General features: G+C 54.0%; 1 protein-coding gene across 3 annotated transcripts; it reads left to right on the top strand.

Annotated features, from left to right (window-relative positions):
• Positions 1-3543: 3543 nt before the first annotated feature.
• TPRA1 (transmembrane protein adipocyte associated 1) lies at positions 3544-16726 on the top strand. 3 transcript variants are annotated; one of them, XM_045290035.1, is made up of 11 exons: positions 3544-3612; positions 10065-10206; positions 10333-10465; positions 12658-12744; positions 12842-12914; positions 13038-13117; positions 13553-13663; positions 13765-13825; positions 14004-14106; positions 14306-14386; positions 16025-16726. In XM_045290035.1, the coding sequence occupies exons 2-11, from the start codon at positions 10082-10084 to the stop codon at positions 16293-16295; spliced, it is 1125 nt and encodes a 374-aa protein (XP_045145970.1). In that variant the 5' UTR covers positions 3544-3612; positions 10065-10081; the 3' UTR covers positions 16296-16726. The 3 variants fall into 3 exon arrangements, with proteins under 3 accessions (XP_045145970.1, XP_004702363.1, XP_045145971.1); XM_004702306.2 differs by lacking the exon at positions 3544-3612 and adding an exon at positions 3868-4115; XM_045290036.1 differs by lacking the exon at positions 3544-3612 and adding an exon at positions 4585-4603.
• Positions 16727-20661: the final 3935 nt, after the last annotated feature.

Below are 20661 nucleotides of genomic sequence, written 5' to 3'. Positions count from 1 at the left end.
TTCGTGAGTCTGTGGGGGAATTTGTAGACTGGTATCAGACATATGGATTAATATCGGACTAATGGAGTTGATCTGGACTAGGCTGGGATGTTTCCTCAATATAATTACTCTTTTATATAATGCTCTTCTTATCCACATGCCTACGAATTTGTTTCTCTCGTCAACCCAGACTAACATACCCACCTCCTCCTGCAAAAAGTAGAGATGCCCAGACACCGTGTCAAAAGCTCTGCCTACTCGTATTTCTGACACCCATAACGGATTGACCCATCTGTGTGTGGCCCAAGCTCAGCTGTTTTCCTCGGAGGGGCGTAAGGGACCTCCTAAATGACTGTATGTGAAGTCAGTGTGACAGTGCAACAAGGATAGATGATAGGGGGCTTGGGCCACCTGTTCCTGTGACTTAGTTGCTCCTTCTGCCCCTGTCATGCCTAACTCCAAGTCTGTACCATTTCTGCTTCTGACGGATTGCTGCTGGGGCCACTATGGTGAGGACGGTCAAGGGAAGTCCGTAAAACTCCAACCATGAAGTTCACGAAGGGAAGCTCTGGCCTACGTGTCACGTGAGGTCCCATTGCCATCTCTACCAGGCCCTACCCCAGTGGAGATGGTTTTTTGAAAGGTCAATGCCATGGCCTTACTCGAGAACCCTAGAGAAGCCTACGTTATGTTTTTTCCACTAGGGATTGCCATAAACGCCACACAGCATCTTTTCTTACCTCCAGTGCATCTAAGTAAGCCTAAGGCCTAAGGAACAGTCATTTCCTGCCACGGGCCTTGGTCAAAGCTGAAAGCCATTTATGCCATCCAAAGATTTGGATATATGGGTTAGGCCAGTATTCCTCAGTCTGCAACATACTGCCTTCAGAACGTTAAAGCCTCAAAGCCCTAGCAGGCCCTTCTGTGGCAGGGGGGCAGGATGCAATGATCCGTCCTTTACTTTGGTATGCCCCAGGCCACTAGACTCTACCAACTTCACTGATGTAAATCTTCGAAGGGGCGGCCTCCCACCCTTTGGAGTATGTATGTCTCATTAAAGTCTCCATTTATTTGAAATTTGTTGAGTTTTCATCCTGATGAGCAGGATGTCATCAGTATAATAAGCCAATGCACTGTCCTGTAAACTGCCCGTATGGACCAGCCTCTTTCAGACTCTATTATGACAAAGGGCAGGGGAGGAACACAGCCATTGGGCAAGACCTTACATCTGTCTTGTTGTTTCTACTTGTGAATGCAAATTGCTCCTGAGAGGGTTGGGGGGAAAACAAAAACAGAGTGTGTGATGGTCATAATCTAGATACCTGATGTCAGGTTGATCTGCACTTGCCATTACACCACATTCAGCAATCAGCGTACTACTACGATCTCTTGTAAAGGCTAGATTAGTGAATTACCATACACACTTGAGTATAAGCTAACCCGGATATCAGCCAAGGCACCTAATTTTACCACAAACACTGCGTTTAAAATGTGCTGAAAAACTCAGCTTATACACGAGTATATATGGTAAATAGGGATAGGGTGGGATCCACTATCTTTACTTGTTTTAGGTCTTCAAGGGAGCACTCATCTCTGCCATTTTCTCTGGTGTGTGATATTATTTTGAAGTTCTGAGGCCTGGGTGTGGGGAGTAGGTTTTAAGAACATCCCTTAATCTTCCCCACCCCACTATGTAAACTCTCACCCTACAGAGCAAGGAGCCAACATCAGATTTCTACCGACTATTAAATATGTCCATTCTAATAATACAGTCAGGCTTCTTGGCTGCTGCTTTGACATCATGACTGTCATTCTGATGGCTAAGCACTACTGTCTGACCTCTCTTATTCTGGGATGCCCATTACGTTCATCCTCATGGTTATTAAGGAGTCCAGAGCTGTGGCAGCTTCTCTGCCTATCAGCCAGGACTTAGAGAGAATGAGCTTGCTGTAGGTAAGGAACAGCTTGTGAGTCAGATCTTCATGATTAAACCACCTTTATTGACATTAGTTAATGCCACCCTCTGTCCTGTGTGGAGGTGATCCTGTACTGCTCCTGCCCTCCAGGTGGCACTGGAGGTGAATGGGTCCTTCAGAAACCTGCATGTGGAGTGTAAAAGTTAAGCATAAAGTACAAGACTGCTCAATAGTCATGGAAAACTTTCATGTTCTAGCAAGCCAGCATATCTCAGAAAGGTTGAGGGTAGTCACAAATAATCCATTTCTTTTCCTTGCTGGCCCAGGGAGGGATGGGGTTATATTTTGCCCTCTTGAGGTAAGAAGTGATCCTAAGACTTGCCAATCACATGCAAGCAAAAGGAACCCATGGGATGTCCTGGCCTGAAGCTTTAAGAACTGACCATGATTTCCACAATTTGATCCACTGAGGCTATTAAAGGTAAGTGCCAACATGGAGCCAGCCTTTGCTAGACAAGACAGAAATGAAAACTGTGGATACCTGACCACTATCCCACTGGGAAAATCCCAAGTAAACCAAGTTCTAAATGATGGCATGGTGGCTGCAATACAAAGGGAACAGGGTGAAAAATGATGAGGCCACATTTCATTCCAGTCCAAGTGTATTGTCCCAGGGTGTGTATCTTAGGGCACCCAGCCCTGGACGATGGAAGGACATGACTGGTGGGAGCGATGAATGATTACCTGGAAAGCAAAAGCATTCATAAGTAAAATAGATTTTAGGTAGTGATAAGTGCTCTGGAGGAATTAAAGAACATTAGCAAGAGAGAGAGGAGGTTTTCTACTCAGGTAAAGAGTTACAGTCTCAGAAACCCCCAGGGGCATTCTTTCTGGTCCTGTAGTCATTATGGGCTGGAATAAGCTCATGGCGGTGAGTTTTGAATTATGTGAGGCACACATTCCAGGCAGACGGACAGCTGCAGTGACCAGACCCAGAAACAAAGCAGGTGTATTCAAGGAACATAAGATGGGCCAGTGTGGCTTGAGCACAGTGAATGAGATCAGCCAGGCTAAGAGGGCAGGTAAGCCAAAGAAGAGAGAAGACTAGTGAACACACAGCTAGTGCCGGGGAACAAGGACTGGAGCAATCAGGAGAGGCTTCCCGAGGAAGCTGCCTTTGAGCATAGGCCTGAAAAACATTTGAAATAAAAGAGGGAGAAAGAGAGACAAGTGTCCAACTCCAGTGTCTTGGCTTTGTCACGTCTTAATAGTGTGGGTTTGAGCATCAGGTGATTTAGCTTCTTTCCAGACCTCAGGTTCTTAGCAACCGCGCCCTGCAAGTTGTTGTGCAGATTAATGCTTGATGGTACTCAGTAATGTCAGTGCCCTTTGATGGTGGTCAATTAGGTAGAGCGTTGGGCTTCCTTCTCCGCGCTTCCTTCCTCTCTCAGGTACCCGGTACTTACTTAGGTACGAGGAAGGGATGCCACCGTGGGGGTTTTCGGCAGCTCCCGCTAGGGGGCAGTCTCGGGGGCTCCTCCTGGGGCAGCTGAGGGCAGGACCCACCTCCACTGTGTCAGCGGCAGCCAGGTGTCCGCCGGAGGAGAGCGCTGGTGACCGTGACCTGCTTCTTTGATAGCTGTTGACAGCCGCCGGAAAAGCGCGGGGTACGCTAGGAGGCAGTACCTTTGGCCTAGGGTAGTGCGCTGCCTTCCGGGTAAGAACTGAAGTGGTTCCTGCCTGCCCGCCTCCCACCCCCAACTTTAGGTTTGCGCTGTCTCTTTAAGAGGTCAACGGGCTGCCCCGCCCCTCCGAGGTCTGATTGGCTGTCTCCGCTTGTTCGCGCCCAGTTCTCGACGAAGCTCCTTTCCTATAGGCCACTGGGGACTGGGAGGCGGGCCTAAGTGCTGCAAGGAGGGACTGCAGTTGTTTTTGCAGTTTGGGCTGGACGAAAAGGACTGCCCTGCCTTCCAAGTCGGTGCTGCTGCCGCTGCGAAGAGTTGCCCGGTGTCAGCGTCGCGAGGGCCCGCGGGCCTGGAGCGCTCTCCGACCGGCGGCTCCCGGGTCCATCCCTCAAGTTTCCTAAAGCCAACCTGCCTCCCCCGGCTACTGGGCGACGCTCCCTGGCCCGGAGCAGGCCCGGGCGCTAGCGGCGGTCCCGGCGCGGGCCCCTTCTGCACGTCAGCGGCTGCGCATGGGTGGCCCGGCCCGGCCCCTCAGGTAAGGGGGTCCCGACCCCCGGCCTGCCGCGTGCTGCGCTCAGAGAGGAGCCCGTCCCCTGCACCGACCGCCTGCCCTGCACCGGGGCCGGGCGACGAGCCCCCTAAGCAAACCGAGGCCCCACCGCCCCTGGGAGCCCCGGGAACCTGCCAGTTATGCACCCCCCGGGGACCGCACCTACAGAGGCTCCCCCCCGAAAGCCCTGGAGACCGCGGGCGGACTCGTCCCGCGGCGGGGTCGGGTCTCCTCTGCCGCACTGGCTCCGGGCTGCGCGGCCTGGGTCCTGGGTCCCAGGGTCGGGGGGTCCCGGGAAGGAGCGCCCACCCCCGTGGCTTGCGAGGGCCCGGCAGGCCCCTGCTTTCTCCAGGGCAAGGGGTCAAGGCCGTGGTCGGTAGGTGTTGCTTCTGGAACTTCCGGCGGGGCTGTACCGAGAAAGGTCTTCTAGGCGAAGAGGCCACTTCCCGCGGTGACCTTACGCACAGAATGAGGTGACAGGGCCCGCCTGCTTCCTGCAGCCTGTTCTGTAAACGTGATTCCTTCCCGAGGGCCATCTGCGTCTCAAGGACTGGGGGTGGCCTTGCTCGCCAGCCCAGCCTGGGGCCTTGTGGGTGGTCCGTGGCTTCCGGGGGAGGTATGTTTGAGGCGGGTCCGCAGTTGCATGTGTTCGGCATGGAGCATTGTGTGGGAGACATCAGGTGGGTCAGATCACGCACAGACCGACCAGGGCCCTGTCTGGAGTGGACCATAAACAACTGACCAACAAGCAGGGCCTCTTCGGACAATCTGTGTACCCCAGGCAGGGTTCTGGCCATTCTGAAAGTGACCAGGCCTTGGGCCTTGAAGGGTGTCTGTAGGTGTACCAGGTCCTATCTACCTAACCGCTTAGGAACAGGAAGGCCAGGAATTTAACCCCTTCACACCTGGGCTTTCCTCTTCTGTAGAATGGACCCAGTAACCCATGCTTATACCTGCCTGCGGAGGAACGCTTACTGCATTTTTATTATTACTTCAAATACTTGTAATGGTTGGCAATGGCTGATAGCCTCATACCTCAGCGGTGGTCCATGGTCCAATGGCATCAGGTTCCCTGGGACCTTGTTAGAAATACAGACTCAGCCCTACTAGGGGGGCCTGCTGGATCCGAACCTGGATTATAACAGCCTCGAGGTGCATCCATTTGAGAAGCACGGTTCTAGAGCAGGTAGAGGAGCCGAGGTGCACTCCGCAAGTTGCAGATTGGTGCCTGAGCTGTGGAGACAGAACCTTGGCAGATGCCCCTCTCTCCCCAAGCCTCTCCACAGTGGGCAGAGTAGGAGTACTTATCACTGAGAGAATAAAGGTGAGGGAAACACTGCCTGTCAAGTGCTTAGCAAGTGGGTCAGGCGCAGGTTGGCAGTGGGGACCCCTGTCCCGCCTCATCCCAGACCCCCACAGCAACTGTAGCTTCAAAAGGAGCCCTTGAGAGAAAGATGTCGAAAACCCAAAATTAATTTTTAGAAAGACCACGCGTACTGGTTGGAAGAGACTGGAGGAACCCCTGATGCTGTGGCCCGGGGTCACTCTTCAGGTCTGGAAATGAGCTCACCCTCATGAGCAAACAGCAGGCAGGTGGGTCTACAAGGGGAACAATAATTTTAGTGAGGTATGCACGCCAAAGAATAATCCACCCTTTGGGATCTAAAGGACAATATTTACCCAAGGACAAAGTTCAGGAGGGTTTGGAAAGAGGGAGGAATGGACACAGAAAATACAGGGAGGGCGTGGGATAAAGGATGCCATAGTGTGGGGATTGCAGTCAACGAGATGAAACAAGCGGTGGATGAATTGTGGGATGGAGAACACATCTGCTCTAAACCTTCACCCAATTCACAATAAAAAGAAAGGGTGGGGAAAGAAAGACTGAGGAAAGAAAGCCTTTGGATTGTGATGTAGGCCAAGAAGATAGAACAGGCATCCTCAAACTACGGCCCACATGCGGCCCGCCGAGGACATTTATCCGGTCCACTGGGTATTTTTGCCCCATTTGTTTTTTTACGTCAATAAGATATGTGCAGTGTGCATAGGAATTTGTTCATAGATTTTTTTTAAAACTATAGTCTGGCTCTCCAACGGGTCTGAGGGACAGTGAACTGGCACCCTGTTTAAAAAGTTTGAGGACCCTTGAGATAGAACATACCACGAACTGTCAGAAGAACAAACATATCTGTCTTGGAAGAAATACAACCGGAATGTTCATAAACTATGGTGTTATCAAGAGAGACCAAGTCCCTGGAGAGTGTCGTCATGTTTGGTCAAGTTGAAAGTCAGCAGAAAAGATGCAGGCCCTCAGTGAGGTGGATTGACACAGTGCCTGCACCGGAGGCTCCAACAGCAACACGTGTGGGAATGACTGTGGACTGGGCAGTGTTTCATTCTGTGGCTCTGAGTCACGGCTGACACTGCTTTACTAAACTCTATGATCTTCGGAAAAAGAAGAAAGGGGTCCTAGGACTTATGGGCCATGTTCCTCCAACCCCGTAGCCTGCTCTGATAAGGAAAACAGCAATTGTGTTTGTACACGGGGCGCTTTGTGCACGTTCACACCTCTGGTTTTGTCTGATACTTGTTAGGTAGGTGTTCTTATCCCACCGAAACACAGAGAAAGACAGTGACTCACCCATGGTCACACAGCAAGCATGTGGCAGAGCCAGAAGTGCATTCCACGACTGCTTCACTCTGACCTATTTTAGCTGCAAGTACTTTTGTATTGTAAACGAGACGAAGCAACAAGTCTAGGGGCAGGACTGGCTTAGGTGTGCCAGGATCCAGGGACTCACATAAACGCTTCAAGACCCATCTCTGTCTTTGCTCTGCTCTCCTCTCCTCTGTGCTAGTGTTAGTCTCAGGCAGGGTCTCCCCATGTGGGATCGGAGCGGCACAGCTCTGGCCTAGTTTACCACTTAGTGAGAGAAGGCTATTCCAACAAAGGTCTTGGCTGCACATTACCTGGAGTGCTGTGGGGTGGAGCCAGCCCTTCCTAAACCTCACCAGGGAAATGAGGGGAGCTGAAGTGTTCCTACAGGAACATAAGTTGCTGTGGGGACACTCCCCCATATAGGAAAATCAACGGCCTGGCGTGGATGCTGGACAGGCAAAGCCAAGAGAAGTCATATCCCCTTGTGAACATGGAGTGGAAACAATGTCGTTGATGTTCTTTGACTATCAGCATCAACAGCCCTAGGCTGATTCCTCTAAGGTCAGCCATGTCTTCTCTAACCTTTACCAATTCTGACACCAGCTGTCCGTCCCACAGCACTCTCCTCGTCTGCCGTGTGCAGTAATTTGTTGTAATGGCCACACAGAACTCAAAGACTAGACTTACAGTTTATGGGTTCTATTAGGCCCCCGTCTCTCTCTGGTCCTTGGCCCTCTGAGGTCACTTCTTAGGTCAGGCCAGCCTCTGCCCTGCTTGGATGAGTGTTACAACGCTCTGCTAACAAGTGCCTGGAGGCACCCCACTCTGCCATCAGTCTCCTGCCCCAAGATACTCAGCTTTCCTGCTTTGTGGGCTGGGACGCTCCATTTTATTCCCTTCTTACCACTAAATTTGTCATTTCACATATGGGTATTTCAGTGTATTGTCAGCTTCCCGCCCCTAAAGTAAAGACCCTATGAGGGCAGGGCCTGGTCCACCCTGTGGCTTGCTGTTTTCCTGGCACCAAGACTTGCGCCTGGTTGATGGAAGGCGCTCAGCCATGCCAACTGAGTGGACGAATGAAGGAATGTTCTCACTGCTCGGAAGACCCCTGTGGCCACCTGTCCCACAGGAAGAAACCAGCTTCTTTCTTTGGAACTCACGTGGCATATTGCAGTGGTAAATCAGAACCAACTCCGCGGCACAAGGTGTTGAAAGCGTTGAAGAGCAAGGGTCGCACGTTGAGGACTCGTGCACCTGGCTCAAGCCACGCATGGTCTTTCCAATCGTCTCGTGCCTGCGATGGTTGACGAAGTAAGACTGAAGGTCAATTGATGCGGTCGAATTAGAATTACGCTGCTGGTGAAGAATATTGAAAGCACAGTGGGCTTCCAGAAGAACAAACATCTGTGTTGGAAGAAGTCTAGCTGGACACTGTCCCTTCAAAGTAAGGATGGTGAGTCTTGTCTCCGGGACTTGGGCCACGTTGCAGGAGAGACTAGGCCCTGGAAGAGGCCATGATGCTTGGTGAAGTGGAGCGTCTGGGAGGAAGAGGAAGACTCTTGACACGCTGGACTGACTCCGCATCACCTTTATGGGGCAGCTGAGGGGCTGGACGGTGTTGTGTTCTGTTGCACGCAGCGGGGCTATGAGTCAGAACCAACTCCACGGTGCCCGGGACAACCAGCATCAATTAAGAGTCAGGTGTGTATTCTCCCTAACATTCCCTGTCGACCTCGAGGTAGTGGCAATGTCTGCCCGTGGTCACACGGCTGGCAAGTGACCTGCTGGAGAAGAGGCCGGGTGGCCGATCTCCAGTCCTGTGTCCGACTCCTGTCTCTCTCAGCCGGTAGTGTCACGCGCAACTGCACAGCTAGGGACGTGGGAGAAAATGTCCCTGCCTCTCTCCAGCCCTTGCCCTCCTCAGTGCCAGAGCTCAGGGCGGGATTAGTAGCAACCCAGCGCAGTGCCGCTTGGTCTTGGACTGCTCGGCCAGGCTTTCCTCAGAGCCGGTCTGTGGGCTGTGTCCAGGCGGCTCTGCCACCCTCGTCGGCTCTTTTCCTGATTGTGCCGCGTTCCAGTGGATGCGCGCGTGCTGTTGCTTATGGATGCATTTCGCAGTTGGTGGCCATTCAGGCTGCTTTCTACACCTCCCGGACCCTCCACTTTACCAAGCATCATGGCCTCTTCCAGGGCCTAGTCTCTCCTGCAACGTGGCCCAAGTCCCGGAGACAAGACTCACCATCCTTACTTCGAAGGGACAGTCCAGCTAGACTTCTTCCAACACAGATGTTTGTTCTTCTGGAAGCCCACTCTGCTTTCAATATTCTTCACCAGCAGCGTAATTCTAATTATGCCGGGGAGGTGTGTGCGCACTTCTGCTCAGCGGCGAAGAAGAGGGTCCTAGGGCCCAGAGGCTTCAAGCCATCCTGCCAGATGTGCACTCTGATCAGGCCTGTCTCCCCGGGTCACAGCCCTCCCCCGGCCCTGGGCGCTCCTGCTGCTGGCAGTGGAGCTCAGCTCCTGCTGCCCCTCCTGAGACCCCTCTGTGCCCCCGGAGCCTGTGTCTTGGTTTCCCAGTCACTCCATCAGTCCCCATCGCAGCGTGCTTCTGTGTTGTGTCCTCGGACCCCAGAACGCCAGCTCTTTGCCCTCCAGGCTGACCTCATGAGCATCTCAGAGTGGAGGTGGGATGGGTCCTCCCAGATGGGCTCAGCCTGACGGCTCCAGCTGTGCCCCGGCAGCCTGGCCATTGTGCTCCCAGCGCGTCGCCCTACTCCCATCTCCACTGGGAGAGCCCCTGGGCATCTTCCAGGCACAGTGCCCCCTCCCTTCGTGACTGCCTGTCAGGGTGCCTGTCTGGAGCACATGCCCCTCCACTCTGCCCTCTGCCCCAGCCCTCAGACCTGAGGGGAGGACGGGATACCAAGTAGCTCATGCTGCCCCGCCTGGCACACAAAGGCGTTCAGTATGTGATGGGACTGTTGTCATTATTTGGTGTCACCAGAAAGCTCCTCAGCTGAGAATTGGGCTCTCATTCAAAAGACTAGGTGGTGATCCGTGTGGGAGCTTTCCGTCTTGCCCCACCCGGCAGGCAGGGGCTGAGCTCCTGGGGGGTGGGACACTTGAGGGCATTTGTCTGACATGGGGAGGGGGGGTGTCCACAGGCTATTGGATGTTGCCCCTTTCTGCTGGGAGACAGATCAGAGGCAGAAGTGCAGGGCCCAGAGCCACCCAGCTGCTGCCCTGCTAACGTCATGCTTCTTACTCCACAGGGCTGGCTGCTGGCGCGATGGACACACCGGAGCAGAGGATTTGGGCCAATGGCAGCACCACACTGCCCCCACCCCTGGCGCCGAACATCAGCGTGCCACACCACTGCCTGCTGCTGCTCTATGAAGACATCGGGACCTCGAGGTGAGGGGTCAGAGGCATGTGAGTGGGTTCCCCAGGGTCTGTGTGTGAGGAGGGAGGGGGTTGGGGCTGGGGTGCACCCACATAAGTAACCTCGCTGGTGAGTCAGCTCTCGCACCCGCCTGCTAGGGTCCGGTACTGGGACCTGCTGCTGCTCATCCCCAACGTGCTCTTCTTCATCTTCCTGCTCTGGAAGCTTCCCTTCGCCCGGGCCAAGATCCGCGTCTCCTCCAGCCCCATTTTCATCACCTTCTATATCCTGGTGAGTCCACCCCATTCAGCAGCAGGAGAGGAAGCTCAGCTCCCGCTGTGTGAAGGAAAAGAGGAAGAGCTAATCACCTCATGGAACGGGAAGTCCCAGCTGCAGGCATGGAGGGATCCAGGGATTCACGGACATCACCCAAAGTGTGTCTGCATCCCGGGCCGTGGCCCTTCTCTGCCCTTATCTCAGCTGAGCCCTCCCCATGTGGTGCCAACTATGGCCCAGAGCGGCTTCGCGCTGACCTGTCTCCCTACCCACTTCCTCCCCCTCTGCTGACAGTCCCAGGTAGACCTGGCATTCTCTCTGGCTGGCCCAGCAAGGGTCACACGTGCCTCCCTGGACCAGTCCCTGAGGAGGACTCTGGAGCTGGGAGGATGGGGTCAGCTCATAGACCACCTGAATTAGAAGGATGTGAGGGAGGTGGTCCCTGGAAGAAAACTGGGAAACTGCTCCCAGAGGAACGGGGAATGGATGATGGGTGGCAGGGGAGGGCCGTGAGCCATGTGTCCATTTGTGTGTCCCTCCCTACATCCCGAGACCTCTCACACACAGACTCTTTGCCTCTGGTGAGCCCATGTCCTCCTCCCTGGGTGGTCACGAGGCAGGTTGCAGGTGAGACATTAGGGCTGGGCTGGAGAGGGTGGCTCTAGGTGTTCGCTGCCCCACTCCCTGCCTGCCTAAGAAGGGAGAGACTGCCTTCAGCCCCTCCGTAACCCTTGGGACCCTGATACCCTCATCACTTTCGGGGATTCCTCTTTGCGATCTGGCTCAGAACTTCTCAGGTCAGAGGGGTGGGTATTGGGCAGGCAGGTGAGGGGCTGTGGGGACACTGGAGGCCACCACACACTTAGCTCCCTCCCTTCCTGTGAGTTGGGAGGGGAAGAGTGTGAACCGAGGCCTATTTTCTACTCTTCCACATTTACATATTCCCTAAGCATATATTGAACACCCTCCATATACTTGGCAGATGTCCTTTCTAGGGGAGTGGGCAGGGAAAAGGAGCCTAGAAATAATGTCCACGGGAATCTGTTCTGCCCTACTGTTTTCTCTCGGGGTCCTTGCCATAAAGAGCTGTGTGACTGTGGGCCAGTGGCGTGGCCTCTCTGGTCCACGAAGCCCTCCAGTGTGATGTGTAATGAATACGCTTTGGCTTGTGGCAATGCTGGGAGCATCAAATCAGACAGCCTGTAGTGCTCCAGCCCAGGGGAGCCTGGCACACAGAAGGGGCTCAGCCTCTACAGCCTGCCCTACTGAGTGCAGGGAGCTGCCGGGGCTCAGACCCTGCTTCCATGTTACAGCGGCCGGCCTGTGTATGAATCTGTGCTCCAGAAAACCCAACTTCAGTCCCAGGGGTCAGAGGAAGAGTGTTGGCTTGGGACCTGATTAGTCCCAGAGTTTGGCCTGGCTGGGTTCCTGGTCTCTGTCCCCCTCTAAGTTTAATGTCTCTTTCTGCAGTCTCAGCCGCTTGGTTGCACCAGATGGCCCAGGGGTGACTTTCCCTAGGTTCCCCAGGACCCCACACCCACACTGAGATGTGCTGAGGCTAAGAGGGTCACAGGCCTGTCCCTGAAGCCAGGAGGAGGGGTGGGGCTCAGCCTCACCTAGACCACATGGGCAGACTCCTGTGCTGAGCACAGGGTGCTTTTGCAAAGCCTGACAATTGCTTGCCTTCTCCAAGGTCTTTGAAGCCTCTTTTCAATAGCTGCTTTTTCCTGTGCCCTGTGTGACTTGCACTTAGATCCATGTGTGATGATGCTGTCACCAAGTACTTCATCCTCACTGGGGGCCAAGCACTCTTCTGTTCACAGCTCAACCCACTCCATCTTTCCAGCAAGCCCCAGTTTGTTGGAGTTGAAGCACAGGGCTACCCGGAAGGAATGGACTGGAATTCAAACTCTCCTAACCATTTTGGCCCCTGTTTTGTTTCAAAGACCTCGGAAAGTGTGGACAAAGTGCTAGCCAGGAAACCGAGACCCAAAGAGGGCCAGGCAGGCTGGGCTGAGGTCTCCCAGCATTGTGGGCCTTCCTGCTGTGGGAACCCCACCTCTTGGCGTCCTCTGCCAGCCTGCCCTTGGTGACATCCTGTTTTCTTTGAATCCTCCTTCTGGAAGAATCACAGGCTCCTGTGTGTATGGGGTGCGTGTATGTGTGGCCTGAGCTCTGGGTCCCCAACTTTGTCTCTTCCCCACCAGGTGTTTGTGGTGGCCCTGGTGGGCATTGCTCGGGCTGTGGTGTCCATGACAGTCAGCACCTCCAATGCGGCCACTGTTGCTGACAAGGTGGGTCTGGGCCTGCTGATGGCGGGGGGCGGGGTGCTGAGTGCAGGGAGAGGGTGGATGGGCCCCCTGGCTGATGTTCTGCCCACTCTGTGTTCAGATCCTGTGGGAGATTACCCGCTTCTTCCTGTTGGCCATCGAGCTGAGTGTGGTCATCCTGGGCCTGGCCTTTGGTGCGTGTGCCCCTGGGGCTCTGGGGCCGAGGCCAGTTCCCTCCCCTGCCCTCCCTGGCCAGGGGTGGAACCTGACACCTTCCCTGGAGCAGCTCCCATTGATGGACTAGCACTTTTTTCCAGGCCACCTGGAGAGCAAGTCAAGCATCAAGCGTGTGCTGGCCATCACCACAGTGCTGTCCCTCGCCTACTCTGTCACCCAGGTACGGGGCCTGCCTGGTGGAGGCCATGCACAGCCGGGTCCGTCTGAGGCTGTGCTTCTCAAGCTTTCCATAAGGGAGGTTCTGTCCCCCGCTGCCCTCACCCCCAGAAGCATCCACAGGAGAATCATCAGTGGGGTACAGGAACCTGCCACTTAGCAAACAGCGCAGGTGGGGAAAATGTTCATCTCTGGCCCCTAGTCAGAGTTAGGCCAAGACAGTTAGGCGAAAACAGGGCACTGGATTTAAGTGGTCGGGGTGCAGCCAGAAAGCAGGCTGAGGGGGAGTGGAACTGCCTTACGCCACAAAGCCCAGGCTGAGAGGCTCAGCTACCGTGCTGTGGAGAGCCAGGGCAGCTAGCAGGAGAGCTATAGTGGGTGGGCTTTCTAGGTGGAGAGACTGATGAGACCCTCTCTGGTCTCCCTCCTGCCCCTGCAGGGCACCCTGGAGATCCTGTACCCTGATGCTCACCTCTCCGCTGAGGACTTCAACATCTATGGGCATGGGGGCCGCCAGTTCTGGCTGGTCAGCTCATGCTTCTTCTTCCTGGTGAGGAGGAGCCTGTCATCGGCTGGAGGGCCCTGGGATGGCGAGGTGCCCTCTGGGGCCTGGGCCCCAGCATCCTTCTCAGCCCTGCTCTGTGCCCCCAGGTCTACTCTCTGGTGGTCATCCTCCCCAAGACCCCGCTGAAGGACCGCATCTCCCTGCCTTGTGAGCCGCTGGGGGCAGGGTTGGGGCCCTTTTGGGGCCACTGTGGCTTAGAACTGGAGAACCCTGCGGGGAGGGATGGGGGTGCCCAGGTCTCCCTCACACTGAGACGGAGGGTGGAGGGTGGAGGGGGCCTAGGTCTGCCCTGGCAAGGGTAGGCCCTCACGCCCTGGTCCCCCAGCTCGGAGGAGCTTCTACGTGTATGCGGGCATCCTGGCGCTGCTCAACCTGGTGCAGGGGCTGGGGAGCGCGCTGCTCTGCGCGGACATCATCGAGGGGCTCTGGTACGTGGGCCCTGGGCCAGGTGTCTGCCGACGTGTAGGGGTGAGGGTGATGGGGCGACGGGAGGACAGGTCTGACTGGGGACCCCCAGGTGTGCCTCCGAGCCCAGGACACAGAGTACGTGGCAGGAGGGGAGTGGACCTGGGGACGTGGCCCTGTGCGCTGCTCCGGGTGCCAGTAGCCATCCCCCATTCCTTCCAGCTGTGTGGACGCCACCACCTTCCTGTACTTCAGCTTGTTTGCGCCTCTCATCTACGTGGCCTTCCTCCGCGGCTTCTTTGGGTGAGTCACGCTACAGGGCATGGGGATGCTGGGGCCACAGACATGAACCTGCCTGCGCTGCAGGTTTTCGGGCTTGTGGGCGCCCCCACGTGGCCTGCCTTGGAACGGCACCTGTAGGAGCGTGCACTCACATTGACTTTGAACAAGGCTGGCTGTGCGTATATTGTGTATCTGTGTATGCAGGCGCATCTATGCGCTTACGCAGTGCCCACACGCAGGCACACCACCAAAGAAATGGCAGATGTGTGCTCTGTTCTGCACCTCCTGGCTTTCACGGAACAGCGCATTCATTGTGCTAGATGCTGGGTATTGGCGTGAACCACCAGACAGAGCCGGGAGCAAGTGGACACAGATCCCTCCCCTCGGGGAGCTGGAATTCTAGCTGGGGCAGTGGGCAGGATGAGTGGGACGGGGTGGGGTGGGAAGTCTATGGGGGGTGGGGAAGTGTCGGGAAGAAGGATGCTAAGTGTTTGTGGCAGTCGGTCTCACGCTGGGCCTGCCCCACAGCCAGGTCTTTGGGCAGCGGGAGAAGTGAGGGCATATTGGAGCAGGGTAAGCTCCAGTTCCGGAGTGAGGGCTGAACTGTGGCCTTGCAGACCCTGAGCCTTGGGCTCTGTTCTGTAAAATGGGTACAGTAACCCTGACCTCAGAGACTTGTCCTGGGCACTGAGGGATGGGCAGAGCTGAGGTGCAGAATACCAAGAGCTGCTGGGATCCCAGGGCCGAGGGTGAGCTGACAGCTCGTGTTCACGGGGCGTTGTGTGCCAGGGACTGGTCGAGGCGCTTGTGTTCCCTCTGTACCTCCTCCACAAAGAGCCTCAAGAGCTGGGGGCGCCCACTTTCTGGCACAGAGACCTGTCCGTTTTACAACAAGGCTTGTTTCATGCCCGAGTTCCAAGTGACAGGGACCTCTGGGAGTGGGTGTTCAGACAGCTCTTTTTTTTTTTTTTTCCCTTTTTTAACATTTTATTAGGGGCTCATACAACTGTTATCCCAATCCATACACACATCAATTGTGTAAAGCGCATTTGTACATCGTTTCTCAAAACATTTTCTCTCCATTTAAACTCCCGACATTAGGTCCTCATTTTTCCCCTCCCTCCCCACTCCCCCCTCCCGCATGAGCCCTTGATAGTTTATAAATGGGTATTTTGTCATATCTTGCCCTGTCCGACGTCTCCCTTCATCCACTTTTCGGTTGTCTGTCCCCCAGGGAGGAGGTCACACACAGTTCCATGTAATCGGTTCCCTCTTTCCTACCCATTCTCCCTTTACCCTCCCTGTTTTGCCACTCACACCACTGGTCCTATAGGGCTCATCCGTCCTGGATTCCCTGTATTTTCAGTTCCTATCTGTACCAGTGTACCTCCTCTGGTCTAGCCAGTCTTGCAAGATCGAATTCGAGTCATGGTAGTGGGAGCGGGGAGGAAACCTTTAGGAACTAGAGAAAGGTTGTATTTCTCATCATTGTTACATCGCACCCTGACTGGCTCATCTCCTCCCCGAGACCCCTCTGCAAGGGGATCTCCAGTGGCCTACTAATACTGTGTTTCCTTCTGTACCTGATTGCCCCTCTACCCGGGGAGGGAGACCTTTCCTGAGCCACAGTAAGGCTTCCCCTGGTCTTCTGCCCTCCAGCTCAGAGCCCAAGATCCTCTTCTCCTACAAATGCCAAGTGGACGAGACGGAGGAGCCAGATATGCACCTGCCCCAGCCCTACGCGGTGGCCCGCCGGGAGGGCCTGGAGGCGGTGGGAGCCGCAGGGGCCTCTACCGCCAGCTACTCAAGCACACAATTTGACTCGGCGGCGGGGGGCGTCGCCTACCTGGACGACATTGCCTCCATGCCGTGCCACCCGGGCAGTATTAACAGCACGGACAGTGAGCACTGGAAGGCTCTCAATGCCTGAGGCCCAGGGTCTGCAAGGGCCTCTGTGGACACCCAGGAGCGGAGTCCAGGATGGAAGAGGACAAGGCCACTACCTTCTGTGGTGGGCACCCTGTGCCAGCCCCCTCCTCCCTGGTTTGGAGGCCCTTTTCTGCCCTTCTGGCCCCCTGCTCCCTCTGACCGCCTGTCTCTGCTCTGTGTGGGACCATCTTCCCTCCCCTTACGTGCCCTCACCTACCTAGCTCAGCAGGTGGCCCCAGACATGGATTCCTCTGGGCCAGGCCTGGTTTAGCTGGCTGAGGGCCCCCAGACTGGGCCAACCCTCATGACCCTCCTCCCTGTCCCTCCGGGCTCTGCTTACTCTGAGCCACTGTGGCCCCGGGCTGAATGGCTGACTGCATATATTTTCTTGATCTATTTTGTAATAAAAAGGCAAAAGGACAGAAGGTGGCAGTGTGGAGCTGGTGCAGGTTCCTTCAAGCGCTGAGGCCTCCCGGCCCCTTGGGGAAGGCTCAGCGTCAGCTCCTTTGTTCAAACCAGGAGTTAGCTGGGGCAAGGCTCTGGGCTGCCGCTGGGAAGGGGAGCAAAGCGAGGGCTGTGCCTGCCCTCGGGGCCCTGCGTGTGGGTCAAAGACCCCCTTGATCCAGGAGCAAGAGTTTTGTTACTTATTTAATTTTTACCCACAGACCTCCCACAAGGTGTCCTTTAATGTTCACAAGAGTTCAGTGCAGCAGGACAGACAGTACGCATTGTCATTTTCATCACTTACTGAGAACTATTATTTCAAAGTCACAGTTATATTCTCATCAGGGAAACGCAAAGAAGATCATAATATTCTGTGATTTGACAAGACAGATGCCACTGTGTAGTAGGCCCTCCCAATATGGAAACAGTTATACTTTCCTGTCTTCTCATTAGAGAGAAAGATAGCATCAAGATTGTTTATAAATCATTGCTCAGGTGTTTCCTAAGAGAACTTTACTCAAAACCAGTGCCCCACCAGCCGGTGCGATCGTGAGGTGTCATCGGGACCAGGTAACAGGCATCAGAAGACCCACAACAAACAAAAACATTGTTGAGAATGAGGGGGTTCAGAGCAGAGACCCAAAGCCCATCTGTAGGTAATGGAACATCCCCCCACAGAGGAGTCCCAGGGAAGGGATGAATCAACCAGGGTGCAGTCAAGCACCGATGGAACACAGTATTCCTCTGGTTCCTTGAGGCTTCTCCACCCCCCACTGTCAGGACCCCAGTGCTGCTTCTCACTTCGGACTAGCCCGGAGCATGTGCACAGGCATAGACACAAGACAAAAGCTCAGGACACTCGGAATCCCGGAACAGGAATGGGATGAATGATACCAGAAAGGTAGGGGGAAGATGGGGGGCAGGGGGTGGGAAAGGGGTTACTGATGGCAATGATCAACACATAACCACATCCCCCCCTCCAGGGGAAAGACCAATAGAACCATGGGGGAAGGGAGGCACCGGGTCGGTGTGGGACATGCAAATGATAATTCTTTATAATCTATCAAGGGGATCCCCTGGGGGTGGGGTGGGAGGAGCTGATACCAAGAGCTCAATAGAAAGCAATTGTCTAGAACAGAACAATGGCAACATGTCTACAGATATGCCAGATATAACTGATGTATGGATCTTAATAAGCGTTATAAGAGCCCCCCCCAATAAAATGATCTTTTAATTTAAAAAAATGCCCCAAAGCAAAATATGCTTTCTGTTGTGAAAACGCCCATTTCACGGCGGTGATCTTTGTTCGCCTGTAACTGATCCCGTTCCACACGCAGCTCTGCCTCTAGAGAGCTCAACTACTGCTGGCAGTCCTGGATTAGGAGCAAGTTCTGTTCCAGGAACTAGAGTCTTATAAGCAGTCGTTCTCTCCCCTCCCTGTTAAAGGGCTGAGCTGCGCTGAGCTGGGCGGGGCCAGTTTGTTGTCTGCTTCTTATAATCTTTGAGGAAGGGGTGCAACCTCTGCCCTTCCTCAGCTCCTTTTGCCATCTGTGAAATGGGTTTTCAGTGCTGATCTTGCAAGGACTAAAACATAACGTCTATGGTAATGAAGCATGAAGCAGAGTCTATTGCTATTATTATTTTAACCCTAGAATAGTGGTTAACACATTGTTGGCACACAAAAGATAGCCTGCCCAGGAGTGACGTTCAAGGTGAAGCGACCAGGCATAAACTGGAATAAAGCACTGGGTTCCGGAAAACAAAGGAGTGAGAGCTTGGACACATCCATATTGCTGCAGCTGTAGAAGTTCGACTTTGAGTTCCCTGGTGGCCAGAGTGAAAAGGGAGCTGCTGATACCTGGACAGTGCAAACAGTGAAAACACTTGGCTGTTAACTGAGATCTAGCAGGTTTGGGCACACCCAGAAATGCCTTGGATAAAAGGCCTGGTGAACGAATTATGAAAAATCAGCCATTGAAAAACCATACAGGGCCAGTTGTACTCTGACACACATGGGATTGCCACCAGTCTAACTCCAGGGCAACCGCTTCCCCCCTCCCGCCCCCATTGTCAGAAGAATGGAATTAGGGATATAACCAAGCTCCAGGACCCAGAGCCTTCAGGAAGTGTCAGTGGGGCCATGGGGGGCCTGAGGGTTGGGGCTGGGGCTGGTTTCTCAGGAAGGTACTAAGGACACCTGTTCCAATGGAGCTTGGCCTCTGTACATACGTCAGCCTTCAAGGCCCCAGGGATTGTCTGTAGGCATGGGCCCCAGCTCAGTGCTGTGCACTCTGCTGGTCCCCATAACACAGGCAGACTGGCTGGGAATTGAGGCAGGAGCAGGGCACCACCAGGGAGCAGGCCTCCTGGGTGGTGAGGGCTGGAGAGGAGAGGCGAGGGCCACCAGGGCTCCTAGAAGGCTGCTCCCGGGTGGTGTTTTGTACCAGGGTCTCAGCCTGCAGGAAGCTTGTTAGCAGGCAGAGCACCCTGTAGGGCCTTCTGAGCAGGGACAGATAGGCATGAGTCACGGTGAGTACACGTCCTCAAGGGCTCTGAAAACAGGCCAAGAAGGGTTTGTTGTCAAATCCTATTGGTGGCCCTGACCTATGCCGTAGGCCTTTCCGTCTAAAATGCCACAGCTTCAACCTTGGTCATCACAGCATCACTGAGGAAATAGCTGAATCAGCAGGGGCGTTTCAACAGAAGTAAAACCTCTTAGTCAAAGAGGCCAAAAGCCTGCTTTTAACCCTATCTTAAAAGTTTCTCTTAAAAAAAAGGGGGGGGACAAGGGGTGTGTAGATGACCTTCAGTTTGAACTTAGGCTCTCTGTCTCTTTCTCTAAAACCTCACCAAGGCCAACGTCTTCATACTCTCCCATAGATAGCCTGTGGTTGCCCACATACTAAGGCATATGCATATCACTCCTGGTTGGTTTGTTTTTATGTCTATGTGCTGTAGCTTGCTTTTGACCTTGGAGCTCATGCCACATCAGGGTGGGGGAAGTGCCTTCTCTTCAACAGCTCCACCCATTATGGGTTTGTAGCAGTTTGTCCACCAGTCCTCTGACGACAAACATCCCCATTCTTTCCCAACATGCTGGGCAACCACACAGTGATCGCTCTCCTTAAAAGTGGGCGTTCGGTAACTTCCGAAAGTGGAATTGCTAGAGCACACAATTTTAGTCTTCAAGGAGTCTACTGGCGGAGAAAGAAAGTTGTCCCAACATATGATCTCTCTTTCTTCCATCGTAATAGAACGCTTGATTTCTAGCTAGATTCCCAGCAGCTTAGAATAAAGGATACATTTCCCAGCTTTCCTTTGCAGGGAGGTGTGACGAAGACCTGGCCCTGGGGATGAGAGGTCTCCACATCTCCCTTAAAGAGAGCGTGGTAGGCTCTGTTCTTGACTGCTTGCGGGGATGTGGTTGTCCAGCAGCATCTTGGGACTGTAGGGTCATCTTGGGACTCGAAGCCTCTCATGACAGTGTGAGGAGATAGAAGGAACCTGTGTGCCCGGCTCTGCCATGATGCCTCTATAGCATTCTTGGACTTGCTGCTTTCAGACTATTTGAATGTGAGAGAGATGTAAGCATTCATCCTGTTAAGTCATTTTGAGTTTTTCTTCTGAAAATTGAACCTCATGTGAACCAGCAGACCCTTTAAAGGGACTGTCTCGGTTTTAGTTTCCATTCTCATGGGTACCATGCCCTATCATCTTTTCTTTCTTTCTTTCTTTCTTTTTTAAAAAGATCGTTTTATTGGGGGCTCTTATAGCTCTTATAACAATCCATACATCAATTATGTCAACCATATTTGTGCACATGTTGCCATCATTATTTCTGATTTTTGTCATTTTATTGAGGGCTCATACAGCTCTATTACAATCCATACACTCATCCATTGTGTCAAACACATTTGTACCTA

Source organism: Echinops telfairi, unplaced genomic scaffold (assembly GCF_000313985.2).
Source record: "Echinops telfairi isolate 266 unplaced genomic scaffold, ASM31398v2 ScPeMD7_31;HRSCAF=116, whole genome shotgun sequence".
Lineage (NCBI taxonomy): Eukaryota > Metazoa > Chordata > Mammalia > Afrosoricida > Tenrecidae > Echinops > Echinops telfairi.
This window is presented reverse-complemented; position numbering and strand designations above follow the sequence as displayed.

Excerpts from the sequence above, each read along its gene's own strand:
- TPRA1 (XM_045290035.1), top strand. The coding sequence starts at position 10,082 with ATGGACACACCGGAGCAGAGGATTTGGGCCAATGGCAGCACCACACTG. Across the intron at positions 12,915-13,037 it reads CATCCTGGGCCTGGCCTTTG|GCCACCTGGAGAGCAAGTCA; the intron begins GTGCGTGTGCCC and ends ACTTTTTTCCAG. Across the intron at positions 14,107-14,305 it reads GACATCATCGAGGGGCTCTG|CTGTGTGGACGCCACCACCT; the intron begins GTACGTGGGCCC and ends CATTCCTTCCAG.